Source organism: Taudactylus pleione, unplaced genomic scaffold (assembly GCF_031769625.1).
Source record: "Taudactylus pleione unplaced genomic scaffold, aTauple2 ptg000040l, whole genome shotgun sequence".
Classification (NCBI taxonomy): domain Eukaryota; kingdom Metazoa; phylum Chordata; class Amphibia; order Anura; family Myobatrachidae; genus Taudactylus; species Taudactylus pleione.
This window is the reverse complement of record NW_028284442.1, coordinates 29,236,764-29,263,053: the sequence shown is the minus strand read 5'-3', so window position 1 is coordinate 29,263,053 and position 26,290 is coordinate 29,236,764. Positions and strand designations below refer to the sequence as shown.

The window sequence follows — 26,290 nt, the reverse complement described above, 5'->3', positions numbered from 1 at the left end:
TTAAATTAAAATTAGTTTTGTACTGTATTGCAATAATGTTGGTGCTCTGCAAATCAACCTTTAGTGCATAGGTTCCCAAACTTTTTTAAATCACGGCGCCCTAGAGTATCAGCATTGTTTTCACGGCACCCCTAAGTCAAACGTTTATTATTGAGAAATTCTGAAAAAATGTAGTAAAGTGAAGTAAATTGTGCTTCCCTGTCATCCATAGGGTCAGTAATGTGGTTGTGGACAGGTTTGAGCTTCTGTTTGTCCACATTTGATTTGATGCTGGACCACCAACCTGAGGCACCCCTGCAAGTGTCCCGAGGCACCCCAGGGTGCCACGGCGCCCAGTTTGGGAACCACTGCTTTAGTGCCACAGCGAAATTAATTTGTTTTTTTTTCAGCCATAAGACAGCACAAAATTAACAATGTTTGGAAACATCGTATAAATATGTGAATAAAAATACCATCTTTAGCTATGAGGTTTTATGTAGCAGGACTGAGAATGATGGATATAGGCATGCAGACTACCAATATCACCTTCCTGGATTTTCTGTTTCTGCCTGAGCAGTTTTACTGACGTCAGCTGAATTAAAATGGATTTTTTGGACTACATATTCGAAGGTTGTCATACTTCATGGATAACAAGCACTCTCCTTAATACATCCATAATTCATTGACTGGTAGTCACATCAATAGTCTTGGAATACAGCCATAAAATACACCAAGTTTATTTCTTTGCATAAATAAATGACAGATTCCTCAGGTTAGCTTCTGTCTGCCTGGTGTAACAGGATGTATAAGATGTCTACAAACAATTATTTATTTACCTCTTATATCCTGTGACATCATTCTGTCCATTAGACCACAGGGTTGTCGGCTATTTTTGGCTGGAATCCAGATGATATCTATGCATCAGCTTTGTTTATGCACTAATTATTAATTACTAAGGCACATTCAATTGTCAATTTACAAATGACATGCCTATATTAAACTATGCAAACAATGAATGTTTTTATTGGTTTAAATCAAACTTGTACAAACTTACACAGGTACAGTAGAATATATTAGTTTGTAGAACTCGTTAGGCTTGACAAAAAGAGAAAAACGTGGACCCACCATCAATGGCCTGAGGGCCTGATTCAGAGCTGAACGCTCTGACCAGAGCGCTCGCTCTGAATAAGGGCCCTCCTACCTTTTTTTGGAGCGTCCTCATGGACACTCGCATAGCTGTGGGTGGTAACCCACAGCTATGCGAGCGTCCATGATGATGGTCGCGATGGTCTTGACCATCGCAACCATCGGCTTGCGACAGAGACCATGCGGTAGGGTCTCGCTTCCGCAAGCCCTGGAGTGATTTTGGCTCTATCAGAGCCAAAATCACTCCCACTGACATCACTAGTGATGTCAGTGGGGCCAGCTTGAGACGGTAGGCGTTCCCATGGGAACGCCTCCGTCTGGCAGGCACGCCCACCAAAGGGGGCGTGCTGTCAATCAACATCGACAGCATGCCCCCTTTGCTGCGAGACCCGGAGCGATGGAGAGCCCGTCGCTCGCCGGGTCTCGCGCATGCGCACGACGGAGCTCCCTCCGTCATGCGCAGTGGGGGAACATCGACCCGCTTGCGAGCGTACTGCCGCTCACGAGTGGGTCTGAATGACCCCCTGAGTCCGATGTATGGGTTGAGAGTCCCCGTATTACACAATGCTAAAACAATTAACTCCTGTTACATCTGCTGGAAATAGATTTATTCTACCCATAATGCCCAATGTTTTTCTTCTTCCATTCTGGAAGAGAAAAACAAAGGGAAAATGCTAGTAGACATGCTGGATACACACTAGGTTGACAGGTTGGCTTCCCTACCATCTGACGATTGGTAAGTGCATATACAATGTGTCGGGCCTGATGTTACAACTGGACGGGCATCTAAATTTGCCCTCCCGGTCCCTGCAGCATGTCTATGGGCAATCGGCAGGTCACCCATACACACCAGCAGATCCACTGATATATCTGCAGATATATCGGCCATCTGCTGTGCTGTACAGGCGATGCAGTATGTCTTTGAACAACATCGCTCATAGACATATCGGTGGTACACAGTGACTGTCATCTGAACAGAAAATAGATTGCCATTGCTATTTGCCATTTTTACAGCTTGGCTTAGAAACTGGATATTCTGACAAAAGGGTAGAACTTTATTACAGGTATTCGGATAGCCACATGAAAGGTACGTATGATTGACGTTAGGGCAGGATACAAGGGCACGTTCTACACGACAGAAGAAGCCGCACAAGTGGAATAGTCATCTATGTGCTTTTTGTCTTAAACAGGTGATTAGGTAATAGCTAGTAGCTGCAAACTGGCTGTTCGGTCTTGTGAATGAATGACATGGTCTGTGGAATTTAGTTGTTCACTTGTGTGGGCAAATTGCTTGCAGAGTTGGTCATTCAGTGACTGCATTGCAATGTGTATGGCCTGTATTCTACTCCACGTAGTTGATTGAAATCTGCTGTTGCAGATTTGTCTCACTAGCTACAGCAGGTTACATATACTATCACATTATATAATACAGGTTGAGTCTCCCATAACCGTATATTCTAAAAACCGAAATATTCCAAAAAACGGAATATTTTGGGGCAGCCGTGACATCATGACGTGACCGGACGTCACTAGTGTCAATGGCCAATGACTAGAAGGTGGGTGTGGCTTCAGAGGCATTTTCTCACCAGAAAATATGAGTCTTCTTCTCCTCCACATGCCGGATCTCCACCACGGTACACTCCAGACAGCACGTCACTCACCGGATCCTCCAGTGATACCCGAAGCGCCCGCCGGACCCAATGCACTCGCCGGAAATTCCAGTGACAAGCGCCGGAACCCCCTGCTGCCTCCTGTTACACAGCAGCGGCACCCGCCGGAAATCCCTCTGACACTCGACCGAGCCCCTGCAGCATACGTCCACCCTCCTGTTACACCTGCACCACAGGCTGGACCCACTGCGGCACCCGCCGGACCCCCCCGCGACTCCCGCTAGGCCTCCCGTGACACTCCCAGACTCACACAGCACCCTGGCCTCAGGTATTCTGAAAACCCGAAAAAACCCAATATCCGAAATGCTCCTGGTCCCGAGCATTTCTGATATGGGAGACTCAACCTGTATATAGAACTAATAGTTTTTATTTATGTCTTCTAGCTATGATTTTATTTAGTGCATTCTACAAAATGATCGCTAGAATCTGTCCTCTTTTCAGGGTTTGACAAATCTCGCACTTAGGACGGGATATACGAAGTATGAAAATGCAGGTAACACTCAGAAAATGCGTTCTTCTAAGGTTTGGCCTCATTTCCATATGTACCAAGCTCTGGAATACAATACATTCCAGAGCTTGGACCCGGTGGCGTAACCCAATAGAAGCATATGGGCTTATTATAAAGTTTCTGCTGAGAAGGGTCCAATTGGATCACCTCCTCGTGTTCCCCGCGGCAGCATGCACCGTTCTGCGCATACACAGATGTACTTCTGGGTAATAAACCTGAAAGTCCCTCTAGCATCTAACTATTACAAAAAACAGCTCTTATCCTTTGTAATTTTAATCGCCTTTCTAAGTACATACCGGCGTAATTAATGCCGGTATGTACCCGATAAGTGGCGAGATGTGCTGCATCACATATGCAATGCTTTGTACATCCTGCCCTTAGTATAAATCAGACTGTCAGTCAAACTGACTTCATTCTCCAGGAATGGATATGAAATCCCGGCAGTCGGGATGCCTGATGTCAATATACAGATGGCGGCATCCCGATGCTCAGGATCCCAACAAGGGTCCAGTAAGCAAATAACCCTTCCCCCTTCTCCCCCTAACCCTCTGTTCTTACATCCTAACACTAACCCTACCCACAGGGGTGCCGATGGGAAGGGGGAGCGGGTACTAATTGCCTGGGCTTGCTGGAGGGGCCCGGGTCTGACGCCACCCCCTCCTCCCTGTCAGCTGAGCAGCCCAGCACATGCTGCTGTGTGCTGGGCTACAAGGGAGACTGCTTGCTGTTGCAGCAGCAGTCTCCTCTTCCCGTGGGGGGGAGCGATCATCCTGGGTATGTGCTGGGCTGAAGGGCTCACATTGCCCCCCTCCCCAGAGCATAGCGCCGCTGCAACAATGTTTTTTTTTTTTTTTTTAAGGGTACTCCTCCCGCGGTTAGGCCACGCTCCCTCCATCCAGGCCCGGCTTTTGGCAGCCCTGCCTCCCCGTTAGTGCTTAGACCTAACCCTCCCCCCGTGGTGCCTAACCCTAACCCACCCCCGAGGGTACCTAACTTTAACCTCCCCTAGCCTAACCCACCCCCTCCCTAACCGTCCCTCCCTGCGGCTAAGACCTAACAAGCCCACTATACTTAACGTTTGGCATCTTGGCTCTCTGGATTCCGGTGTTGGCATGTCAACTACTGTCGGTATTCCGGTGCTGGTCTTCTGTCTGAGTAGTGGCATTCCGGCGCTGGGATTTCGCCAGCCGGGATGCTGGGTGTAGGTATATTCACTACATCCCATTCTCCATACCTGTGTATATACTACATGCTAAATGTTTTTGGAACTCTCCCATTTATGCAGTTTTTTTTTTTTTTTTGTATTGAAATGTAGCATTTTAATGTCTAAAGCTGGTTACACAACTATACAATTATTGGGCCATTCCTTTGATTCCCAACCCATTCATGCGATAAGAGAGTGTGTACGTACTAGGGATGTGCAGGCTCGGATAGGTTCGAGTTTGCACGCCGAGTTTGGATTTTTCCCTCCAAAGTCCAGGAATGATGATGATTGTCCATGCAAGATGAAGTTTTGCCTCTTTCTGAGTCCCGTTTTTTGGAGGGAAAAATCCCTGCGTGCAAACTCGAACCATGCGAGCATGCACATCGCTAGTACGTACCTTCCGTCATGTTTTCTCTGAAGAAAACTGGTCACATCGAAAGATCAGATTTTATGTGCACTTAAATTTTTCATCCAATTCGATGGTATAATATCGAACAAAACGTGTAGTGTGTCTGCACCATTCTGACTGAGCTTCTGCCCATACTCCCCGAGCAGCAGCGCCGCCTTTGTGTCTATTCATTTTATACAGATGAGTTTCCTGGATGACAAGTTAGATTGTAAAAGTGTGTACAAATGAATCTTGCACTTTGGGCCTTATTCAGCAGTGCATGTATGTGCACTGCTGAATGCACATTCCGGACTGTTGGAAATCTGTGCAGTCGCCAGACCCATACTGCGCATGTGAAGTACGGGTCCTGTGTGATCGCACACAGAGCGGCAGCAGACTGTCAAATGATTGACAGTCTGCTGCTGTTTGTGGATGGGGAGGCGGCGGTGACGGGCTCTGTTTTCCAAAACAGAGGCGTGTGGCCGCCGTTGGGGGGGGGGGGGGGGGGGAGGGAAGAGACCAGGATCTCCGTCAGCTGATGGAGATTTCCTGACCTCTTTCTTATATCTGCACTTTTTGGTTCAGGGTGGCAGTCATTGTGTACAAGTCGCCCACTCTGATTAACCATCCTTTCGCCTTCTCCACTGCATGTGAAAACCCTGCGTGGTGAACCAAAGTCTTCACATTTTGATTAATGGGTCTATTCCAGTCTTCAGTAGTCCACTGGCCGTGCTTCATGGCCCAGGCAAGCCTCTTTCTCATTGCTGCAGAACAGCTGTAAATTCTGTACCCATTACTTGTTCCCTGAAAAAGGCCTCATTTTATAACTCTGAAAGCTACATTTGTTTTTCAGTTTTTGGCATCCTAAACTTTTTTTTGTTTTTACCCTGTAGCAGATTACCACCCACCTGCCTTTGTACCATTCAGGTTATTTACTGGACTTGAATGTCTTAAATTTCAATAAAAAGTGGAAAAATTGGTGTTCTAAAACTTTTGACCCGTAATGTAACTTTGAGTGACTTATTTAAAACCCAACAAAACATTTTAAAATAAGTTTTTTTGTTTTTTTTTGTTAATATTGGTTAGGTTATATTAATCTTTGACTTCCCACTATAAGATGGGGCTAATTTGACTATTTTGGTCATTGCCCCCAGGACAGAGCTGCTGATCAGGAAAATAATTTGCCTGGTTTTCATTATAAGGCTAATGATCGCTGTAGTTCCATGTAATTTCCATAGTTTGTTTTTAGGGACACTTGTTGAAAAAGCCCATTGGCAAATGGATTCTCTGCTGCCATATAGGGACGCATCTGATTAGTATTGAAATCTACATATTAATTCATTGAACTACTGTTACCAGAAAACCCAGCATGTGCTACACACACTAAATTACTCCCCACTAGATATCTTTAGTGGCACCTGACCAGATGGGGCAACATGGAGCTGTACGAACCGTTATTTGATCAGGAATTATTTTTGTCTTTCTTCAGCATTTGTTTTTTCTTAGTCCACTGTAAGCACATTATAGGTTTTTCCCCTTACAAAAGGTGAGCTCTGAGCGGACTCTGGTCATTGGTTTTCACATCTGGCCTGTAACAAAATTATTATGAGTTGTATAATCTCATTTGTAATACTCTCCTTCAGCAGTAGGGGGCGCACACAAGGTTCTCTTTCCAGAGCCCAGCATAGGAGCTTTCCATTATTTATATAGATCGATTTAATTGATTATATTTTTACATATTTAGGTTCAGGCTAATGTAGGGGGTATAAATACCCATGTGCAGCGGGCTCCCTCCTTTGAGCAGCACCACCCATCTTAGCCTGCACCAGCAAGCAGGTCCCTCCTCCTCTGCGGCACTATCTTCCCAGTGGTATACTGGAAGATGGTGCATGCGCACAACCGAGCAAAGGCTCTGGCACAGTGACATAATGGGGTCTATTTACTAAGCCTTGGATGGAGATATAGTGAACGGAAATAAAGTACCAGCCAACCAGCTCCTAACTGTAATTTTTCAAACACAGCCTGTGACATGGCAGTCAGGAGCTGGTTGGCTGGTACTTTCTCTGTTCAATTTATTTCCACCCAAGGCTTAGTAAATAGATCCCATAGTCCCTGACTAAGCAGACAGGCAAAAGGAAAGGACACGAATACCCAATAAACTGATCCATTAGAACAGGGGTCAGGGAACTTTTTTACCTTTTTACCCCAAAATATATTTAGATACGCCGACGTTACCCCCTTAATTTGAAAGGAAATCCTATAGTAGTGCCTCTGTAGCTATGCCCCTGTAGTAGTGCCCCCATAGTTATACCCCTGTAGTAGTGCCCTCATAGTTATGCCCCTGTAGTAGTGCCCCCATAGTTATGCCCCTGTAGTGCCGCTTGTACAAAAAACCTCTTACCTTAATCCCCGCTCCTGCATCCGCCGCCGACCTGTCCCCCCGACTGCTCCTCGGAACTATGGGAGAGACGTCATGACGTCTCTCCCATAGTGCACATGGAGAGAGGCGGAAGCTGGAGTTCAGAAGAGAACTCCAGCCTCCGGCTAATGCGGCGCTGCAGGGAAGGTGCCGGGTGCCCGCTGGTAATAACATCTCAGCGGGCATCCGGCTTAGAGTCTCCCTGCGGCGCCGGACTGGAGGTCACTGACGCCGGATGCAGCGGGTGCGCCACTGCACCCGGCGCCAGTACCCTCCATTCCTGGGGGTAATGGACGGACAGCCGGGCTGTCTGTCCATTACCCCCAGGAATTTCAGTTTTACCCCAAGTGGGGTAATTTACCCCTGTTCCCCTACCACTACATTAGAATATTAGCATTTATTTATATGTCACTACAAATTGTCAGTGGTGCCATACAGGCAAATTACAGTAGAACACAAAGGAAAAACAGTGGAGCGCCATTGAGACTTTAGTAGATTTTTATTAATATGGAATAATAAAAGGTATATTACCAAATAATATAAAAGAAGCAAAATCCTTCTTGGTACACGCAATAAAATACTATTGTACCATAAAAAACACAATTGTAATAACTGATATTGCACAAACATTGATAATCATGTAAGATGTTCTCATAAAAAACAAAAAACAAATCTGCAGAGTTTCTTCTAAATAGTGTCGGATTGGAGAAATTGTATCCAATAATGTTGCAAAATTAACCAGCAATATTAGGTGACAATGATGTAACAAATAACTGCGCTGGTCCAATGAGTTTGTGGATATTATAGTAGTAATCGAGGTGGAAAGTTCAAAATGACAGTCAAAAAAGGTACCACTAAAGATCTAGAACTTGATATTTCAAAATAATGGAATCAGTAGATCGAAGAGTTTGCCCATATAGCGATGGCAACAAGTAATAAATGATAAATACAGTATTACTGTGTTGTGAAATAGTAAGGTGCAGTTTCTTAGCTGTTCCTTGTTTGGGTAAACCGAGTGACTAGGTGGGGTGAGCCGCCATTCAGGAGGTCCAATGTGATGTCTATCCAGACGCTGCTCAATCACATACAAGTGTGTTCACGGTCAGGTGTGTAGTACTAAAACTGTGTGCGCCTGCAGTGAGCAGTAGTATACCGGAGGGCTGGGTTATCTCCGTTCTACGTGTAGGCGGCCTGGCTTAGGCAGAACCTCTATCCCACAATGTTAGCTATAAGTGTCAGAACACCCCCACATCAGGATAGAGAGGTGAGGGGCAGCGGAGAGTAAATGGGACTGCAGGGGGAATTACTGTGCAGAGAGCTGGATGCAGAAGTCAGTGTAAAAATTCCTTGACGCGTTTCTCCGGGTAAAGCACGCTCCTGGCTTCATCAGAAGGCAGAATTACAGTAGAACACACAGTAATATAATATATTCACAGTACAGGGGAAAAAGCAACAGTTGAGATCTCTGTACGACTGAATGACTGCAAATATAGCAGTCAGTGACCCGTGACAGGATCAGAGCTGCTGATAGGAGAGCAAAGGAGACCTAGAAAGTGCAGTGTGAGGACCAGAGCGAGAAGGGCCCTGCCCGTGAGAGCGTCACCTAGTGAGATTTAATACATTTTATAGATTCTAAAATTTCCATCAATCTGCAGAATAATTATATTACAAAATGCTAAAAAAAAAAGTTATAAAATATTGCAACCTATTTAATTTTTATTATACAATTTTTTTTTTTTTTTGTCTTGGTTTTGTACTGCTATGGAACATCTATTACTTGGAGGTTTTATTTTATTGTCCCCTGGGAAGTATTGTCTCTGAGAAAATATTTATCATTACTATGATTTGTGAGACAGGTGGAATCGCAGGGGGAATCGAAATCTGTATCACCTTCCCGACAGAGTATGTGAAGACCCAGCTTCAATTAGACGAGAAGGCCAATCCCCCTCGGTATCGGGGAATAGGTAAGAATCTATGGCAGTGGTAACGAGTTGCACCTTTCCATACATTGTCAAAGTATAGGGCAAATATGCAGGAGTACACTAAAGTCCTAATAAATATGTATTTAACTGTTTTGTTGTGTAATATCTGAAATAAGTGGAATGTTCTTAGTACATTTTAAGTGTTCATCTACATTGATCGGTACATTGAATCTGAATAGCTTATAGCTAGGTCTTACAGTAATTATCTATAACCTGTAGAAAAAATGTATTGTTAGTGTGGGTGCCCATCTAATAGGATCGTAATGAAATACCGCCAGACGCATGTCCGGCGGTTCTAATCCCGACGCTGGAAGACCGGCAGGTTCTAGTCCCAACAGGTAAGTATTTTCCTATTCACTAACCTAAACCCCCTCCCCCCAACCCTCCCTTAGGGCTGTCTAACCCTATCCCCTCTCCCCGCAGCCTAAACCTAAGACTCCCAGGGCGGATGCCTAACCCTAACCTCCCCCTGGGGGTGCATAAGTCTAACCCCCCTTCCCCTAGCCTAACGCTAACCCTTCCAGGGGGTGTGCCTAACCCTAGGTCCCTCCCAGGAGCCCCTAACCTGACCCTGCCCCGCGGCTGTCCACGCAAGGCTTACCTTCGATCGGGATGCCGGCCGTTGGGCTCCCGGCGTAGGTAAAATGACAGGCGTCGAGATTTCGACGCCTTTCATTAGACCCTTGCCGGGATTAGACAGTCGGCATCCCGAGTGCATACCCATCTAACGAGGCCACCAAGATGTGCATTCACAATTTGATTACTAGAGAAATGTTTACTAGCATTTACTTAGAGGGTTCCAGTCAGCATGTCGACACCATAAAATTGTCGACAGAGAACATGTTGACATACTGTACATATGCGGTTAGGGTTAGTTTTAGACTAAAATATCAGTGCTGACATTATGATTGTTGACATTCAACATTTTGAAAATGTTGACATGCTATCTGTTAATATTCAGAACATGCTGACAGAATGAATGTCGATATCTCATACAACACCCGTCCTTAGGGGCTAAGCTGTCCTATGTGTCTCATTACAAACAAAATGGTTTACATCCTTTTTACCTTAATGGACACAAAGAAACGAAAAACAGCCGGTAAATGGCTTTGATGGCGCCCTCAGCAAAATTAGCCACTGGGGTGTCCTGACGTTCTATTTCAAAAAGTCATCATCTTTCTTGTGTCACCCCACAGGTCACTGTGTCAGGGTGACTGTGCAGGATCATGGAATCAGAGGCTTGTATCGCGGTCTTAGCTCCTTGTTGTATGGATCCATTCCCAAATCTGCGGTGAGGTGAGAGGACTACAACACGCAGCCATAGAACGCTGATGGATACAAGTGTTTCATTTTTCTTCTTTACTAAATAGAACTTTCATTTGCTTTTCTACCTTTTATTTTCTGCGTTCCTTTTTTTTCAGAACACATGGGGCAAACATGCAGCTGCTTCCAATTATTCATACATGTGTACTTTTTACATGTCTGTATTTAATGGCTGATCTCGTAGTCCCAGCTTTAACATTAATTTATTAATTCAACATGGTTTACTAAACTCAAAACAGAAGAGGGAGAAAGAGGAGCTTCTCTGTAGCCAATAAAGTTATCCTTGTTAGAAATTTTATTAGTACATAGGTTCCTGCAGGTGTCTAGGAGTCTTGATCCCGCTTCTCTTTTTGCATGAGGACTCGATTCACAAGTTCGGTGGGTGGGGCCTGATGCAAATCGTGTCAGCAGCCAGTGCAGCCTTGATGCATAGCTTTGGGGTGTAACCCATTTGCTGCTGCAGTTCCGCATAAAAACTTTTCTGGTACTGCATCCGCCATTTACACCCCATGAGACGAGAGAGTTCTGGCTGCAGCAAGATAGCCTATGCCTGTTATATATATATATATATATATATATATATATATCTGATATTCCTTGGCTATAATCTCAATAAACCGTACTATTTTCTGTTCAGGTTTGGTACGTTTGAGTTTCTCAGTAATTCTGCAAGGGATTCCAGTGGGAAATTGGATGGGAAGACCAGCCTGTTGTGTGGCTTAGGGGCTGGTGTCGCAGAGGCTGTTCTCATCGTCTGTCCAATGGAAACTATCAAGGTATGTTTAACCATTTTCACATATTGGATTACATTTTTAGTAATATACATTTAGCCTATATGAAGGACATAGTTAAACTGATGCTATTCACATTATTTTATTGTGGCATGTAAGTACAAAAACAAACACGTTTGCCAAAAATGCCATGCCCATATCTAAAAATGGTTCTGTAGTCTCTAATGACAGACTCAGTGTGTCAGTCAGGGGGTCTGCAGCAGTTATCTTCCTGGCAGCGTGTTAGTCAGGGGGTTTGCAGCGCTGATGGTCCTCGCAGCTTGTCAGTCAGGGGGTCTGCAGCGCTGGTGATCCTGGCATCGAGTCAGTCAGGGGGTCTGCAGCGCTGATGGTCCTTACAGCATGTCAGTCAAGGGGTCTGCAGCGCTAAAATCTCATTGATCCCTTTTTACGCACTTCTCTGCATGCATGCCCTGGTCAGAATCCAATCCAACTTCCCCAGCTATATGAGGCAACAATGCTAGCCACTGTGCAGTCCTTTCCCTATATATAGTAGTCTTAACATGAGTAGTTCTGTGACGTTTATAGTTACACTGTTCCCAGCTGATTATATATCTCAGATATATATGACTTAAAAGGAACTTGTGTGAAGACCTTTGACGATAAAGGGGTCTATGTACTAAGCCTTGGAGCGAGCTAAAGTGGATGGAGATAAAGTACTAACCCACCGGCTTCTATCTGCCAAGTTGCAGGCTGTGCTCGAAAAATTAGTTAGGAGCTGATTGGTTGGTACTTTATCTCCGTCCACTATCTCTCTCCAAAGCTTACTGCATAGACCCTAAAATAACTTATAAATACATAATTATGATATAAACGCTAAGCCTAATAGGATTAGAAAAATGACATGTAAATTTACCTTAATTTGTGTTCCTATCACCTACAGGTGAAATTCATACATGACCAGGCTTCATCTACACCAAAGTATCGCGGCTTCTACCACGGAGTGCGGGAGATTATTCGAGAGCAAGGTAGCTATAGTCTTTTTGTAATGTCACATGCCTAGTTTTACGCACTTGCATACAGTTTTACAGTTGATGCTCAGGGATTTACAGACCAAGTTGGTAGCCTCTGCGCGGAAGCTCAATGTCGTACCTGCTGATATGGAGTTGGGTACATGAAAGGCGTTCCTTGTGAATGTGTATTAGGTGAAAGTGTGCACCTAGCTTTACTCTGATTTGCAGAGATGAGTTTCAGTTTGCAAGACCGTATTGTTTAACTCCTGTTCTAGAGTGGCGATGCTGTATTTACAGTTGTGTGCCCATTAATATGGTTCTTTTACTTATACAACCCTATATGTATTTTACATTGCACATATGTATTCTGTTCCTGTGTCATTGGCTACAGGACTACGTGGGACATACCAAGGACTGACCCCCACCATTCTGAAGCAGGGCTCCAACCAGGCAATCCGGTTCTTTGTCATGACCTCACTACGTAACTGGTACTTAGGTGAGTTGGATCCAGTCTGCACACATTAAAGCATCTCTTCTCTATATTAGACATTTGGGTAAGAGGGAAATACTATTATGTTATTCTCTTGTTAAATCTTGTATTCCTACCCTGTGTTTGCACAGTAGGTGCATAATCGGCGAAATGCAATAAAAGTTCCGTTTTCATGTACCCAAAAAATTTTCATATATGATTTTCTGTGGCTCCTCAAGACTTCACACACACACTGGCATTAACCGTATGGTGTTTATCTTGTTAAGCCACATATAAATTGCATTGCGTTCATCTATGCATTTGCAATGTATTTTACTTGTTTTAACTAATGTGTTCAATATAGGTTTGTTGCTCATCTGTGACAAAACAAGAAGATGTGTTTCCGCATGGATTTGGTTGAGCAAAATATGTAAACGTGAATTAACTGCGTCTCATTATGTCTATAGTGAGCTCCCATTAATATGAATGTAAATTCTCCGCTGCATGACACCTGATAAATGCAGTGAAATGGAATGAGAATAAAGCATAAAAAAAAACACAGTATAGTAAAGCAGCTAAATTTGCATAAAAATAGTTACAATATATACTAGCCAGTGATCTCCAACTACTCAGGTTATGTAAGCTAACAAGGGGTGTGATCTCGCACCAATACGTTTATGAATAAATCTCTATTCCAGAGAAACTGCTTCTTGTTTGATCTTCCAGACCCTTAAACTGCACCTCTATTATTGAGATTAAAGTTTTTAGGTATATGTGAAGGTGCTACCTTATAATCTTGTAGTTATCACAAATTGAAAAAACAAACAGAGAAAAGACAAGATTTTATCTGGTGCACTTCTAAAATCTTGTCTTTTCTCTGTTTTACTCAGGTTATGTGTAAATTTCTTTTTCACCAGAAGTATTTTCTATTTGCTGTAATTATATCCCTGTTAGGCTATAGTAAATGGGCATGCACATTTTGGTGCTGAGTTGGAGACAAGTGGAAATGCAGACAGTTCCCGTGGATTTCAGTTTACAGTGCATGAGCCAAAGAAATAAATCAGCGACTGCGTATGTGCCATATCAGACTTAAGCAGACGGACTGAGTTCACTAGTGTACATGGATTTATCAATGTTTTGACAGACCAAATTATAGGTGAAATGGGCGTTTCTGGCCTGTAACTGGATGCTGTCACTTTTAGGGTTTTTAGATCCAAGTCAAGACCAGTAGATTAGCTTGACGGGTTGCAGCAGAATAGAGGTGGTATGATCAGCGGTCTACTTATGGGTGAGACACGTGGTAAATGCCTGGTGCCTTGGGAGAGGTCAGTGATACCTGCAAGGCTTCCAGTCTTCCCTGGAACCAATTGAGTGTAACTCCAACCCTTTACTCCTAAATGTAGGGATTAGGGTCTGGAAACAGTGTAGAACTCAGGGGACAGAACAGCAAGTAATTCAGGTCATCGGTAGCCAATGCGGAATCTTCTAACATATGCTGCAGACCGATATCAGAGCTGGGTCACTGGAGCCTAAATCCTCAAGGAAGAACCTAGGTCCAGCACCCAGTCCCCAACAACTGAAATGAACGCTATAGCAGAAACTCGGCACAAACCCCAACACTCTAGGAGAGAACCCACATAGGTATCGATGGTATAGTGAGTAGTGAGTCCCAAAGTAGGTCAGGGGCTGCAATACTGAGTATAAGTAATATGATGCAGGACAGAAGTACAGTAAGGAAAGAGTCCACTTGAACCTTTATTGAGAAGGAGAGATGTACTCTGGAACTTGCTAGTAGAAGACGTCACTGTGGCAGAAGCACTAGGAGAGTGTTTGTAATGCCCAGTAGACTTCAGAATACAAGCAGGCTGGCATCACTGAATAGTTCAGACTTGGACAGTGGATGAACCGAATAAGAACTAGAGGTTGCAGATGTGGAACCGGAATGAAACCGAAGATTTGATTTGGAATGGGTGACGGGAGTTAACGTCCGCATAGCCGGAGTGGAACCACGGTGGGCCCGGAGGTAACAGCAGAGTAGCCGGAGTGGAACCGGAGGCTTGAACCAGAATGGGACCGGATGTAACAGCAGAATAGCCGGAGTGGACCCAGAGGCTTGAAATGGAATGGGACCGGTGAGAGTAGCAGCCAGCTGGAGTGGGAAAGCAGGCTTGAATCAGAGTGGAACTGGCGAGAGAAGCAGCCAGCCGGAGTGGAATTGCAGGATTGGACCGGAATGGGACCAGTGAGAGTAGCAGTCAGCCAGAGTGGAACCGCAGGCTTTTACCAGAGTGAGGTCGGAGATCGTAGTAGCCAGCCAGTGGGCCTGCAGACTTGAATCAAAGTGGGACCAGTGAGAGTAACAGTCGTTGAGCTGGTGTCAAGACTGGGAACTCTGGTTTGCCTGGAGGATAGCTGGATACCAGCTTGAGGGAGCTTTGGGGTGTTTTGAGTAAGCGTGGTTGTATATAACTCTTCCTCTTAAATGTAAAATATTTTATATAGTAGGCAGAAGGACAGTATAGGAATATAATACAGTTAGCAATATGTAATCAGTGGACCCCACCTGGGACTGAACTTGGAACATGCAATGGAGCCGGAATGGAACCAGACTTGAAACTAGGAACTGGAGTGGCACCGGACTGAGAGTTCACAATGAAGCTGAAATGGAATTGAACTTGAAACATAAATTGGAGACGGAGTGGCACCGGACTGATAGTTTACAATAATGATGGAATGGCGTTAAACTTGAAACGTAGACTGGAGTCAGAATAGGATTCATCAGAACGACTAAGGCAACTAGCATGGGAACTGGAGCCAAGGTGAAGTATCAGCGACAAAGCTCAGGCTGACGGAATGTTGTCAGGGCCAAGACTACTACCCTGAGATGTACAGGGATTGGCTGATGCAGTGAGGTGGACACTGGCCTGGTTTAGAATTGGAGACCTAGTGGTCAGCTGACTGGGACCAATATGGCGATGGCCAGTGTCTGGGGACAGCGGGAGAACGCTGCCCAAGCCCCCTGAGACCACCACCGCACCAAGAACCCGCAATAAGCAATGCACCTAGCGTAGCAGGTGCTGCCATGGTCACGCCCAGCATCCGGAGCCGGAAGGAACACCACTGGAGCTCAGGGCCCCTGGGACCACCACCACGTGGGGAACCCGCCAACAGCACACTCCGAGCGCCCTTGGATTGGGCCCCCTGCCAAGACAGAGCAGTACGACCCCAAGAATAAGCCCAGTTCTTGATAGCTGAACTGGGACTGGTGCATGAAGACAGGCATGGTAGGTGCCGACTGGAAGCAGCATACAGCGCAGTGCTGCAGAGTGACTGGAGAGACTAAGAGGGAGCAGCTTGCAGGAATTCAGTAGCCAGGTTCAGGCAGTGGATCGGAGTTAGCTCTTACTCACTAGTGAGTGAGATCACAGGAAGTTAAAGAACCACATTGTTCCGGCAAGGTGCCAGTGTCAGGTGCAGGCTTAAATAGGGTGCTCTTGTCAGGGATAGGATGAGGTGGTCATGTGAGTGCAGGAAATGGGTAGAGACTGGGTACTGTTGCTTACCTGATCAGAGACAACATCGCTGCGCCCATGAACCTCAGGAAATTGATTGACAGGACATTGTGACAGAATAGCCCACCTTGGTAAAGCACCACCAGGCAGGGTAAAAGTGACTAAGTCCCAGTTTTGTGACTGGTGCATAGAACTGATCCGTCTCATGGGCGAGTCGGGTGACTTCAGTGCTTGTTTGCAGCATGTGGATCTTTTGCATCCAATATGGGGCTTGTGTTAGTCCCGAATCTAATGATGATTCCTGCGGGTGTAAGAACAGTGGGCAGGATAGGCTTCCACGCACATTTGTATGGATTTTTAGTGTACATGAGCGGATTCTTTCATTGATTGAATAAAGTAAGCAGACAGGCGCGGCCAGATGGGAAAGCGGCAGCGAAATGTGTCCGTATCAGAATCAGCACCTTAGACTTTCCATAGAGTCATTTGTTTTGTCTGTTTAATAACCTTCTTATTGCCTTCCAAAGCCCCATACAGTAGTTTGAAGAAGTTGCCTGGTGACAGGGATGCATATGGCCTCGCACTATGGGCCTCATTTATCAATGAGTTTTATCATTCACAACAAGTGATAAAAGTTGTTGTGTATGATAATGGTGCTCCAGCCAATCACATACCAACTGTCATCTGTTTGAAATATGACAGTTGGGAGCTGATTGGCTGGAGCACCATTTATCATACGTAACAAGTTTTATCACTCATTGCAAATGATAAAACTTGTTGATAAATGAGGCCCTATGTTGTTACATAGAGAAGTGATAGCCTGGAAAGTAAATAAAAAACATGGGGAAAGGAAAGAGGTAAAGCCCCCATATTTCTCCTCTCCTCCAAACAGCGCATAATCTATACCCATCATATATACTCACCTGCACTAGACTCCGTGAAAAATATTTTATTGTTACAGTAATTTTAAAGCCGCCTAGAATAGAGCTGAAGATGCATTTCTCAAGGTTGTCGGCTTCTTCAAAAATAAAGCTGTCAGTTGCCACGCTTGTATTCTACATTCTATTTCTTCTGTATACAGGGGATGATCCACACAGACACATTCATCCAGTGGTCACAGGGACTTTTGGTGCCATCGCTGGGGCCGCAAGTGTCTTCGGGAATACTCCTCTAGATGTGATCAAGACCAGGATGCAGGTAACATGATGATTACAGATGATATATGTTTCAGGTCATGCTATAATCAGATTGGATGGGTATTTATTTATTTTTATTTATTAACAGTTTCTTATATAGCGCAGCAAATTCCGTTGCGCTTTACAATTTGAATCAAGATTAACATTATACTGGGTTGTAAAAGACATACATACATGACATACATAAGGGTAAGAGGGCCCTGCTCGCATGCTTACAATCTATAGGAAAATAGGTGTTGATACACAAGGAGAGGTGCTATTGCAAATTGGTCCAGCCCAATTGCAGATATTCTTGGTGGGCTGTATAATCCAATCACACTGGAAAGTTGGCCTATGGTTAGGAGGATGTTCAATTGAAGAAAGAGAAGATGTGATAGGTGTTTACTATAAGAAGAGAGTTAGATAGGGAGCTATAAAAGGTTAGGTGGGCGGTCCTGGAATCTGATAAGCTTGTCTAAAGAGGTGAGTTTTCAGAGAATGCTTGAATGTTTGGAAACTAGTGGAAAGTCTTATTGTGCATGGGAGGGCATTCCACAGGGTGGGTGCAGCCCGAAAAAAGTCCTGTAACCGTGCATGGGAACAAGTAATGCGCGGGGATGAGAGACGCAGATCTTGTGCAGAACGGAGATGACGGGTTGGAAGATATTTTGAGATAAGTGAAGAGATGTATGTTGGTGTGGTTTGGTTAATAGCTTTATGTGTGAGTGTAAGTATTTTAAATTGAATACGGTAGAAGACCGGCAGCCAATGGAGGGACTGACAGAGTGGATCAGCAGACACTGAACGTTTGGTGAGAAAGATCAACCTCGCAGCTGCATTCAAAATGGATTGTAGTGGGGAGAGCCTGTTTTTGGGAAGACCAATAAGGAGACTATTGCAATAGTCAATGTGGGAAATTATGAGTGCGTGTATAAGAGTTTTTGCAGTGTCTTGCGTAAGATATGATCGAATTTTGGCTATGTTTCTTAGATGTATGTAACAGGATTTAGAGACAGATTGAATGTGGGGAACAAAAGACAGTTCAGAGTCAAGGATCATACCTAGGCAGCGAGCTTGTGGGGTAGATTGTCGAGTTGTCAACAGTAATCGAGATATCAGGTTGGTAACTGCTATTGGCTGTTGGAAATATAATTAATTCTGTTTTGGATATATTAAATTTGAGGTGGCGAGATGACATCCAAGATGAAATGGCAGAGAGACATTCAGTGACACGGACCAGCACAGATGGTGACAAATCTGGGGAGGATAGGTAAATTTGAGTATCGTCCGCGTACAGATGATACTGAAAACCAAAAGAGCTGATTAGTTTGCCAAGAGAGGTGGTATATATTGAGAAAAGCAGAGAACCTAATACTGAACCTTGTGGTACTCCAACTGATAGAGGTAGCGAAGTGGAGGTAGAATCAGAAAAGCGAACAGTGAAAGAGCGATTAGATAGGTAAGATGAGAACCAAGAAAGGGCTGTCTTGAAGACCTATGGATTGTAGTGTTTGTATGAGAAGAGAGTGGTCAACAGTGTCAAAGGCAGCTGAGAGATCTAGAAAAATTAGAAGTGAATAATGGCCTTTAGCCTTGGCAGTGACCAGATCATTTACTACCTTAGCCAGTGCTGTCTCAGTGGAGTGTTGGGAACGAAAGCCTGACTGAAGTGGATCCAATAAGTTGTGGGTTAAGAAAGTGTGTGAGGCGAGTGTAGGCAAGTCTCTCCAGTAGCTTGGAGGGGCAAGGTAGCTGGGAGATAGGACGGTAATTTTGAGAGAGAGTTAGGGTCAGAATTTTGTTTTTTCAAAATGGGAGTGATCACTGCATGCTTGAACAGTGATGGAAAGATACCAGTAGAGAAAGAGAGATTACAGATTTTAGTTAAGTGTGGAATGAGCACAGGAGACAGAGCTTTACTGATTTGTGAGGGTATAGGATCAAGAGGAGAGGTAGTAGAGTAGGAGGATGAGAAGAGTGTAGCTACTTCATCTTCATTAGTGGGGTCAAATGATGAGAACGTGCCATTGGGTTCAGGTAGGGAATTGAACAAAACCCTGGCTGAGGAAGTGCATACCATTTCATTTCAGATATTATCAATCTTGTTTTTGATGAGATGAGATCCAAAGAGCTGTCACTATCAGTGAAGCAAGCCATCATTAGGCTGAAAAATCAAAACAAACCCATCAGAGAGATAGCAAAAACATTAGGTGTGGCCAAATCAACTGTTTGGAACATTCTTAAAAAGAAAGAGAATGCATCGGAGAGCTCAGCAACACCAGAAGACCCGGAAGACAACGGAAAACAACTGTGGTGGATGACAAAAGAATTATTTCCCTGGTGAAGAAAAACCCCTTCACATCAGTTGGCCAAATCAAGAACACGCTCCAGGAGGTAGATGTATATGTGTCAAAGTCCACAATCAAGAGAAGACTTCACAAGAGTGAATATAGAGGTTTCACCACAAGATGTAAACCATTGGTGAGCCACAAAAACCGGAAGACCAGATTAGAGTTTGCCAAACAACATCTAAAAAAGCCATTACAGTTCTGGAACAACATCCTATTGACAGATGAGACAAAGATCAACTTGTACCAGAGTGAAGAGAAGAGAAGGAAAGGAACTGCTCATGATTCAAAACATACCACCTCATCAGTGAAGCATGGTGGTAGTAGTGTCGTGGCGTGGGCATGTATGGATGCCAATGGAACTGGTTCCCTTGTATTTATTGATGATGTGACTGCTGACAAAAGCAGAATGAATTCTGAAGTGTTTCGGGCAATATTATATGCTCATATTCAGTCAAATGCTTCAGAACTCATTGGACGGCGCTTCACAGTGCAGATGGACAATGACCCGAAGCATACTGCAAAAGCAACCAAAGAGTTTTTTAAGGCTAAAAAGTGGAATGTTATGCAATGGCCAAGTCAATCCCCTGACCTGAATCCGATTGAGCATGCATTTCACTTGATGAAGACAAAACTGAAGGGAAAAAGCCCCAATAACAAGCCGGAACTGAAGACATTTGCAGTAGAGGCCTGGCAGAGCATCACCAGGGATGAAATCCAGCGTCTGGTGATGTCTATGCATTCCAGACTTCAGGCTGTAATTGCCTGCAAAGGATTTGCAACAAAGTATTAAAAAGTGATAGTTAGATTTAGGATTGTGTGATAGGATCACTGGTAAAGTGGTCTGTGGCAGGTACATTTGTCCCAGATTCCTGTCTTTTGTGTTTTAAACCCCCAGGAGAAAGTCTGCAGTGTAGCAGGCTTGAGTTTCGGCTTTTTTGAAAAGCCGGTGTGGGACATGGGGGTTGTGGGTGAGAGGAGAGGGAGGGCTCCAACCACGGCCACTCCAGGTTTTGGTTCTCGCAGCCTGGTAACAGGCTTGTTAGTTTTCCACCTGAGAGTGGTCAATATAAGCCTAGTGTGTTGAGGGCTGATTGTCTCACCTGGGAGAGCAGACGGAGTTTGCTCAGAGACACTTGGACACCTAACTGTGAGTGTTGTGCTGTGCTTTTGTTGCTGGCGAGGGCATTAGGCCCTGCCAGGTTCTGGTAGTGAGGGAACTACCTGTGAAGTTAGTGCCCCGACAGGGCTAGGATTTATATTTGTTTTCTATGTTTCTGACATTGTACAATAAAGACTGGCGCCGACCAGCTTGTACTTGCATCCAGACTGGTGTGCTGCTTCCCTGCTGCTGTGTGTGTGTGTGTAAGGAAGGAGTCCTCTACCCAGGAGAGGGACCCCCTAACCTAACTGTGTCACAATAGTTTAGTTTGTCCCATTACTTTTGGCCCCTTAAAAAGTGGGAGGCACATATAGAAACCGTTGTAATTCCTACACCGTTCACCTGATTTGGATGTAATTACCCTCAAATTAAATCTGAAAGTCTGCAGTTAAAGCACATCTTGTTTGTTTCATTTCAAATCCATTGTGGTGGTGAATAGAGGACAAAATATGAAAATTCTGTCAATGTCCCAATATTTATGGACCTGACTGTAGGTAGGAAGCCCCTGCTCGTAAGCTTACAATCTATAGGATAATAGGCATTGATACACAAGGATAGGTACTATATATTGCATTTTGGTCCAGCCAGAATGGAGAGTTTCTTGGTGGGCTGCATGATCCAGTCACACAGGAATGTTGGCCAAATATCAGGAGGATGTGAACGAAAGACAGTGTGAGGTTGTGTGGACTGTGAAAAGGGATGTAATTAGATATGGAAGCTATGAAGGTTATGTGGGCGGTTCTGGAATCTGATAAGCTTGCCTGAAGAGGTGAGTTTTCAGGGAACGCTTGAGGGATTGGAGCCTAGAGGAAAGTCTTATTGTTCGTGGTAAGGCATTCCATAGAGTGGGTGCAACCCGAAGAAAGACCTGTAACCGCGAGTGTGAGCAAGTAATGCGTGGGGATGAGACGCAGATCTTGTGCTGAGCGGAGAGGTCGGGTTGAGAGATATTTTGTAATGACTGAAGAGATGTATGTTGGTGTGGTTTGGTTAATAGCCTTATGTGTAAGTAAAAGTATTTTATATAGAATACGGTAGAAAACCGGCAGCCAATGGAGGGACTGACAGTGGTGCAGCAGACGATGAACGTTTGGCAAGGAAGATAAGCCTCACAGCTGCATTCATAATGGATTGTAACGGCGATAGCCTGTTCTTGGGAAGGCCAGTAAGGAGACTATTGCAATAGTCAATGCGGGAAATGAGTGCATGGATTAGAGTTTTAGCAGTGTCTTGTGTGAGATGTGGTCGAATTTTGGATATTTTTTTTTAGATGTATGTAACATGATTTTGAGACAGATTGTATGTGGGAAACTGTTCTGAGTCAAGTATGACGCCTAGGCAACGAGCTTGTGGGGCAGGGTGGATTGTCGAGTTTTCAACAGAGATTGAGAGATCAGGTTGGTAACTGTTATTGGCTGGTGGAAATATAATTAATTCTGTTTTAGAAATCTTAAGTTTCAGGTGGCGAGATGACATCCAAGATGAAATGGCAGAAAGACATTCAGTGACACGGACCAATACATGTGGTGATAAATCTGGGGAGGATAGGTAGATCTGAGTATCATCCGCATACAGATGGTACTGAAATCCAAAAGAGCAGATTAGTTTGCCCAAGAGAGGAGGTATAGATTGAGAATAGCAGAGGACCTAAGACAGAGCCTTGCGGTACTCCAACTGATAGAGGTAGCGAAGAGGAGGCAGAACCAGAAAAACGAACAGTAAAAGAGCGATCAGATAGGTAGGAAGAGAACCAAGAAAGAGCTTTGTCCTTAAGACCTAGGGATTGTAGTGTTTGTTTGAGAAGAGATGGTCAACAGTGTCAAAAGCAGCAGAGAGATCTAGAAGAATTAGGAGTGAGTAATGACCTTTAGCCTTGGCAGTGACCAGATCATTTACTACCTTAGTCAGTGCTGTCTCTGTGGAGTGTTGGGTCCAATAAGTTGTGCGAGTTAAGAAAGTGTGTGAGGCGGGTGTAGACAAGTCTCTCAAGTAGCTTGGAGAGGCATGGGAGCTGGGAGATAGTATGGTAATTTGAGAGAGTGTTTGGGTCAGAATTTAGTTTTTTCAGAATGGGAGTAATCATTGCATGTTTGAACAGTGATGGAAAGATGCCAATAGAGAGAGAGAGATTACAGATTTTAGTTAAGGTTGGGATGAGCACTGGAGACAGAGCTTTACTGATTTGTGAGGGTATAGGATCTAGAGGAGAGGTAATGGAGTAGGAGGATGAGAAGTGTGTAGATACTTCATCTTCATTTGTGGGGTCAAACGAAGAGAATGTGCCAAAGGGTTCAGGTAGGGAATTGAGCAGGTCACTAGCTGAGGAGTCGCATACCATTTCATTTCGGATCTTATCAATCTTGACCTTGAAATAGGAGGCAAAATCTTGTGCACAGATAGTAGCAGGTGACTTGGGTGAGGGAGGGGAAAGAAGCAGTTTAAATGTATTAAAAAGTTGCTTGGGGTTAGAGGCTTGAGCAGAGATTAGAAATTGGAAATATGTTTGTTTGGCAGTGTCCAGAGCAGTAGGATAAGAGTTGTAGATAGTCTTATATGTGAGGAAGTCACTTGGAGTATGAGACTTTCGCCACTGACGTTCTACTTTACGTGAGAGCTTTTGTAGATGCCTTGTTGAGTTAGAGTGCCACGGTTGACGTCTAAGTCTACGTGGTGTGTGATGGTTAGCTGGAGCAACTTCATCAAGGGCTTTTTCTAGAATCTGGTTTAGGTGTGATGCAGCAGTCTCAGGAGAAGTGAATGTAGAAATTGGTGAGAGTCGGTGTTGTAGAGAGGTAGATAGTTGTTGAAAGTTAATAGCATTAATATTTCTGAGGGTTTTAGGAGGTTTGGTTGATTTCAATGACACTGAGGTTGAGGTAATGGAGGAGTGCGTGCAGGTGATAAGGTTGTGATCTGAGAGAGGGAAAGGAGCATTTGTGAAATCAGAAACTGAGCTTAGTCTGGTGAATATAAGATCAAGGCAGTGGCCCTCCTTATGAGTGAAGGAGTCAGTCCATTGGGAGAGGCCAAGAGAGGCGGTTAAAGAGTAGTTTGAAGGCATGAGGAGATTGTGGACTGTCAATGGGGATATTGAAATCACCCATAATGATGGTGGAGATGTCTGAGGATAGGAAGTGAGGGAGCTAGGCAGAAAAATGTTCCAGAAATTGTTGAGGTGGCCCAGGTGGGTGATAGATAACAGCAACTCGCAGAGAGAAAGGGGTGAAAGTCCTGATAGAATGTACTTCAAATTATGTAGATGTGAGTGAAGGTACCTGTGGGAGAACTGTGTATGTGAAAGATTGGGAGAGCAGTATTCCTACTCCACTTCCTTTACAATTACCAGGCCTGGAGGTGTGTGAGAAGTGTAGGTCACCATGTGAAAGTGCAGCAGGGGAGACAGTTTCTGATTGTGTGAGCCATGTTTCTGTTATTGCCAGAAGGTTGAGGTTAGTTGAAATAAAAAGGTCATGGATGGATGTTCACTTATTTCAGAAAGAGCGTGCATTCCATAAGGCACATTTTAGTGCTTTGGAGGGTGAAGGGAGACACGCAATGTTTATGAGGTTAGCTGGATTTATATTTTGTTGTGGGTGTGGCATGTGGGTCGGGCCTGGATTAGGTGATATGTCACCAGCTAATAGAAGCAGCAGGAGAGAGATCTAATAAGTATAATTGTGGGATTTGTATGATAGATTTTTATGATGACAGGTTGTGAATGTTAATGTCAGTGTGTATAGATAAGTTAAAAGCTCATGTGTGTTTGTAAGAGGAAAGTAGATTAATGAGGCAGCAATATGTATTGAAGGATGAGATGCAGGGAGAGTAAAGGATGAAGTAGTCTTAGAGGTGAATCCATGGAGTGAGATAAGAAATATAAGTTTGTGATACATTGTGTATTAAATATTTTTAAACAAAATAAAACTACTATAAAGAAATTAAGCTGTAATTACCTGGGTTTAGATGTTGGTCAATGTTTGTTCAACTGTTTTTTAACTCTTCAGTAATCACACTTAGTTATAACTACACTTTGTTCATAACTACATCAAGCTGCAACCCTTAGCAAGCTGCCCTTAAGACTGACTGTTAAGAAATAGTATGGTTAATTAAGACACTGGCCTCATCTGAGCCAATTGGTCAGTGAACTGAGATGCAGATTGATCAATGGACATACTGCCTGTTTACTTAAACCCACAGTGCAATGTATGACACTATAAACTATACTTCAGTGATCCCCATCAAAACACAAGCAATGACTATTGCTAGCAAGTCATAAAAGATTCACATACATTTAAACAGATGAATAATAGTAGTTTGAAAATGCTTGCATGGAAGGATCACCTACCTGGAAGATGAAATGAGATGAAGAAAGATGATTAGTCCAGTTTCATGCAGGGTAGAATTGTTTTTTAACTGTTCAGTAATCACATTTAGTTATAACTACACTTTGTTCATAACTACATCAATCTGCAACCCTCGGCAAGCTGCCCTTAAGACTGGTATGCATGCAGAAGATATTCTGGTAGAAATAGTATTGCTATTGGAGTGTAAAAAGTGTTGCCCGGCTGTATGTCACCACCCTTTGCCCATACAGTAATGCTTAATAAATTGTTTGTGGTTGTGAAGTGTAAAAAAATAAATAACTATTTCATTATGCAAAAAAATTGCTGCAGAGATTTTTATGGGGCCGCTATCACTTAACTTCGTGAGAGTGACCAACCAGATCCGAGCCTCCAGATACCCTACACTATTAACTGTATTCATAATCTTTCTATACTGTGTATACATTCCTATTACACTCTTTGCCTATTGCTGTCTTGGTAAATCAGAGTGCAGCTATATAGCAGGAAGAGTTCATAGGTCCATATGGGCTACATACGGGAAGCAATCGGGAAGCCGACTGCCTAAATACCGGCAGCCGGCTTCCCGACTGTCTTATCCCAGCATGGGTGAAATGCCGGGCGTCTAGATGTAGACGCCCGCATCTCCCCGACACCGGGAGACCGGCGCCCGGCATCACGATCGTAGTGATGCCGGACGCCGCGGGGGGGAGGATTAGGTTTAGGGCTCCTGGGGGGGGGACTTGGGGTCAGGCACCCCCCCGGGAGGGTTAGGGTTAGGCTAGGGGGAGGGAGGGTTAGGGTTAGGCACCCCGGGGGGGGATTTAGGGTTAGGCACCCCCCCGGGGGACTTAGGCTTAGGCAGCGGGGAAGGGGGTGGTTAGGGTTAGGCACTTAGAGGGGGGGATTAGGGTTAGGCACTTG

The 26,290-nt window shown here is 44.3% G+C and overlaps 1 protein-coding gene across 1 annotated transcript in view; it reads left to right on the top strand.

The window, feature by feature from the left end:
- The window catches only part of LOC148538475 (tricarboxylate transport protein, mitochondrial-like), a 44,181-nt gene that overhangs the window by 13,337 nt on the left and 4,554 nt on the right, over positions 1-26,290 (top strand). The window contains exons 2-7 of the mRNA XM_088455109.1: positions 9,171-9,278; positions 10,493-10,592; positions 11,257-11,395; positions 12,294-12,378; positions 12,755-12,859; positions 17,423-17,538. Of these exons, the coding sequence (XP_088311235.1) occupies positions 9,171-9,278; positions 10,493-10,592; positions 11,257-11,395; positions 12,294-12,378; positions 12,755-12,859; positions 17,423-17,538 (653 nt within the window). The remainder of the gene's footprint in view (positions 1-9,170; positions 9,279-10,492; positions 10,593-11,256; positions 11,396-12,293; positions 12,379-12,754; positions 12,860-17,422; positions 17,539-26,290) is intronic.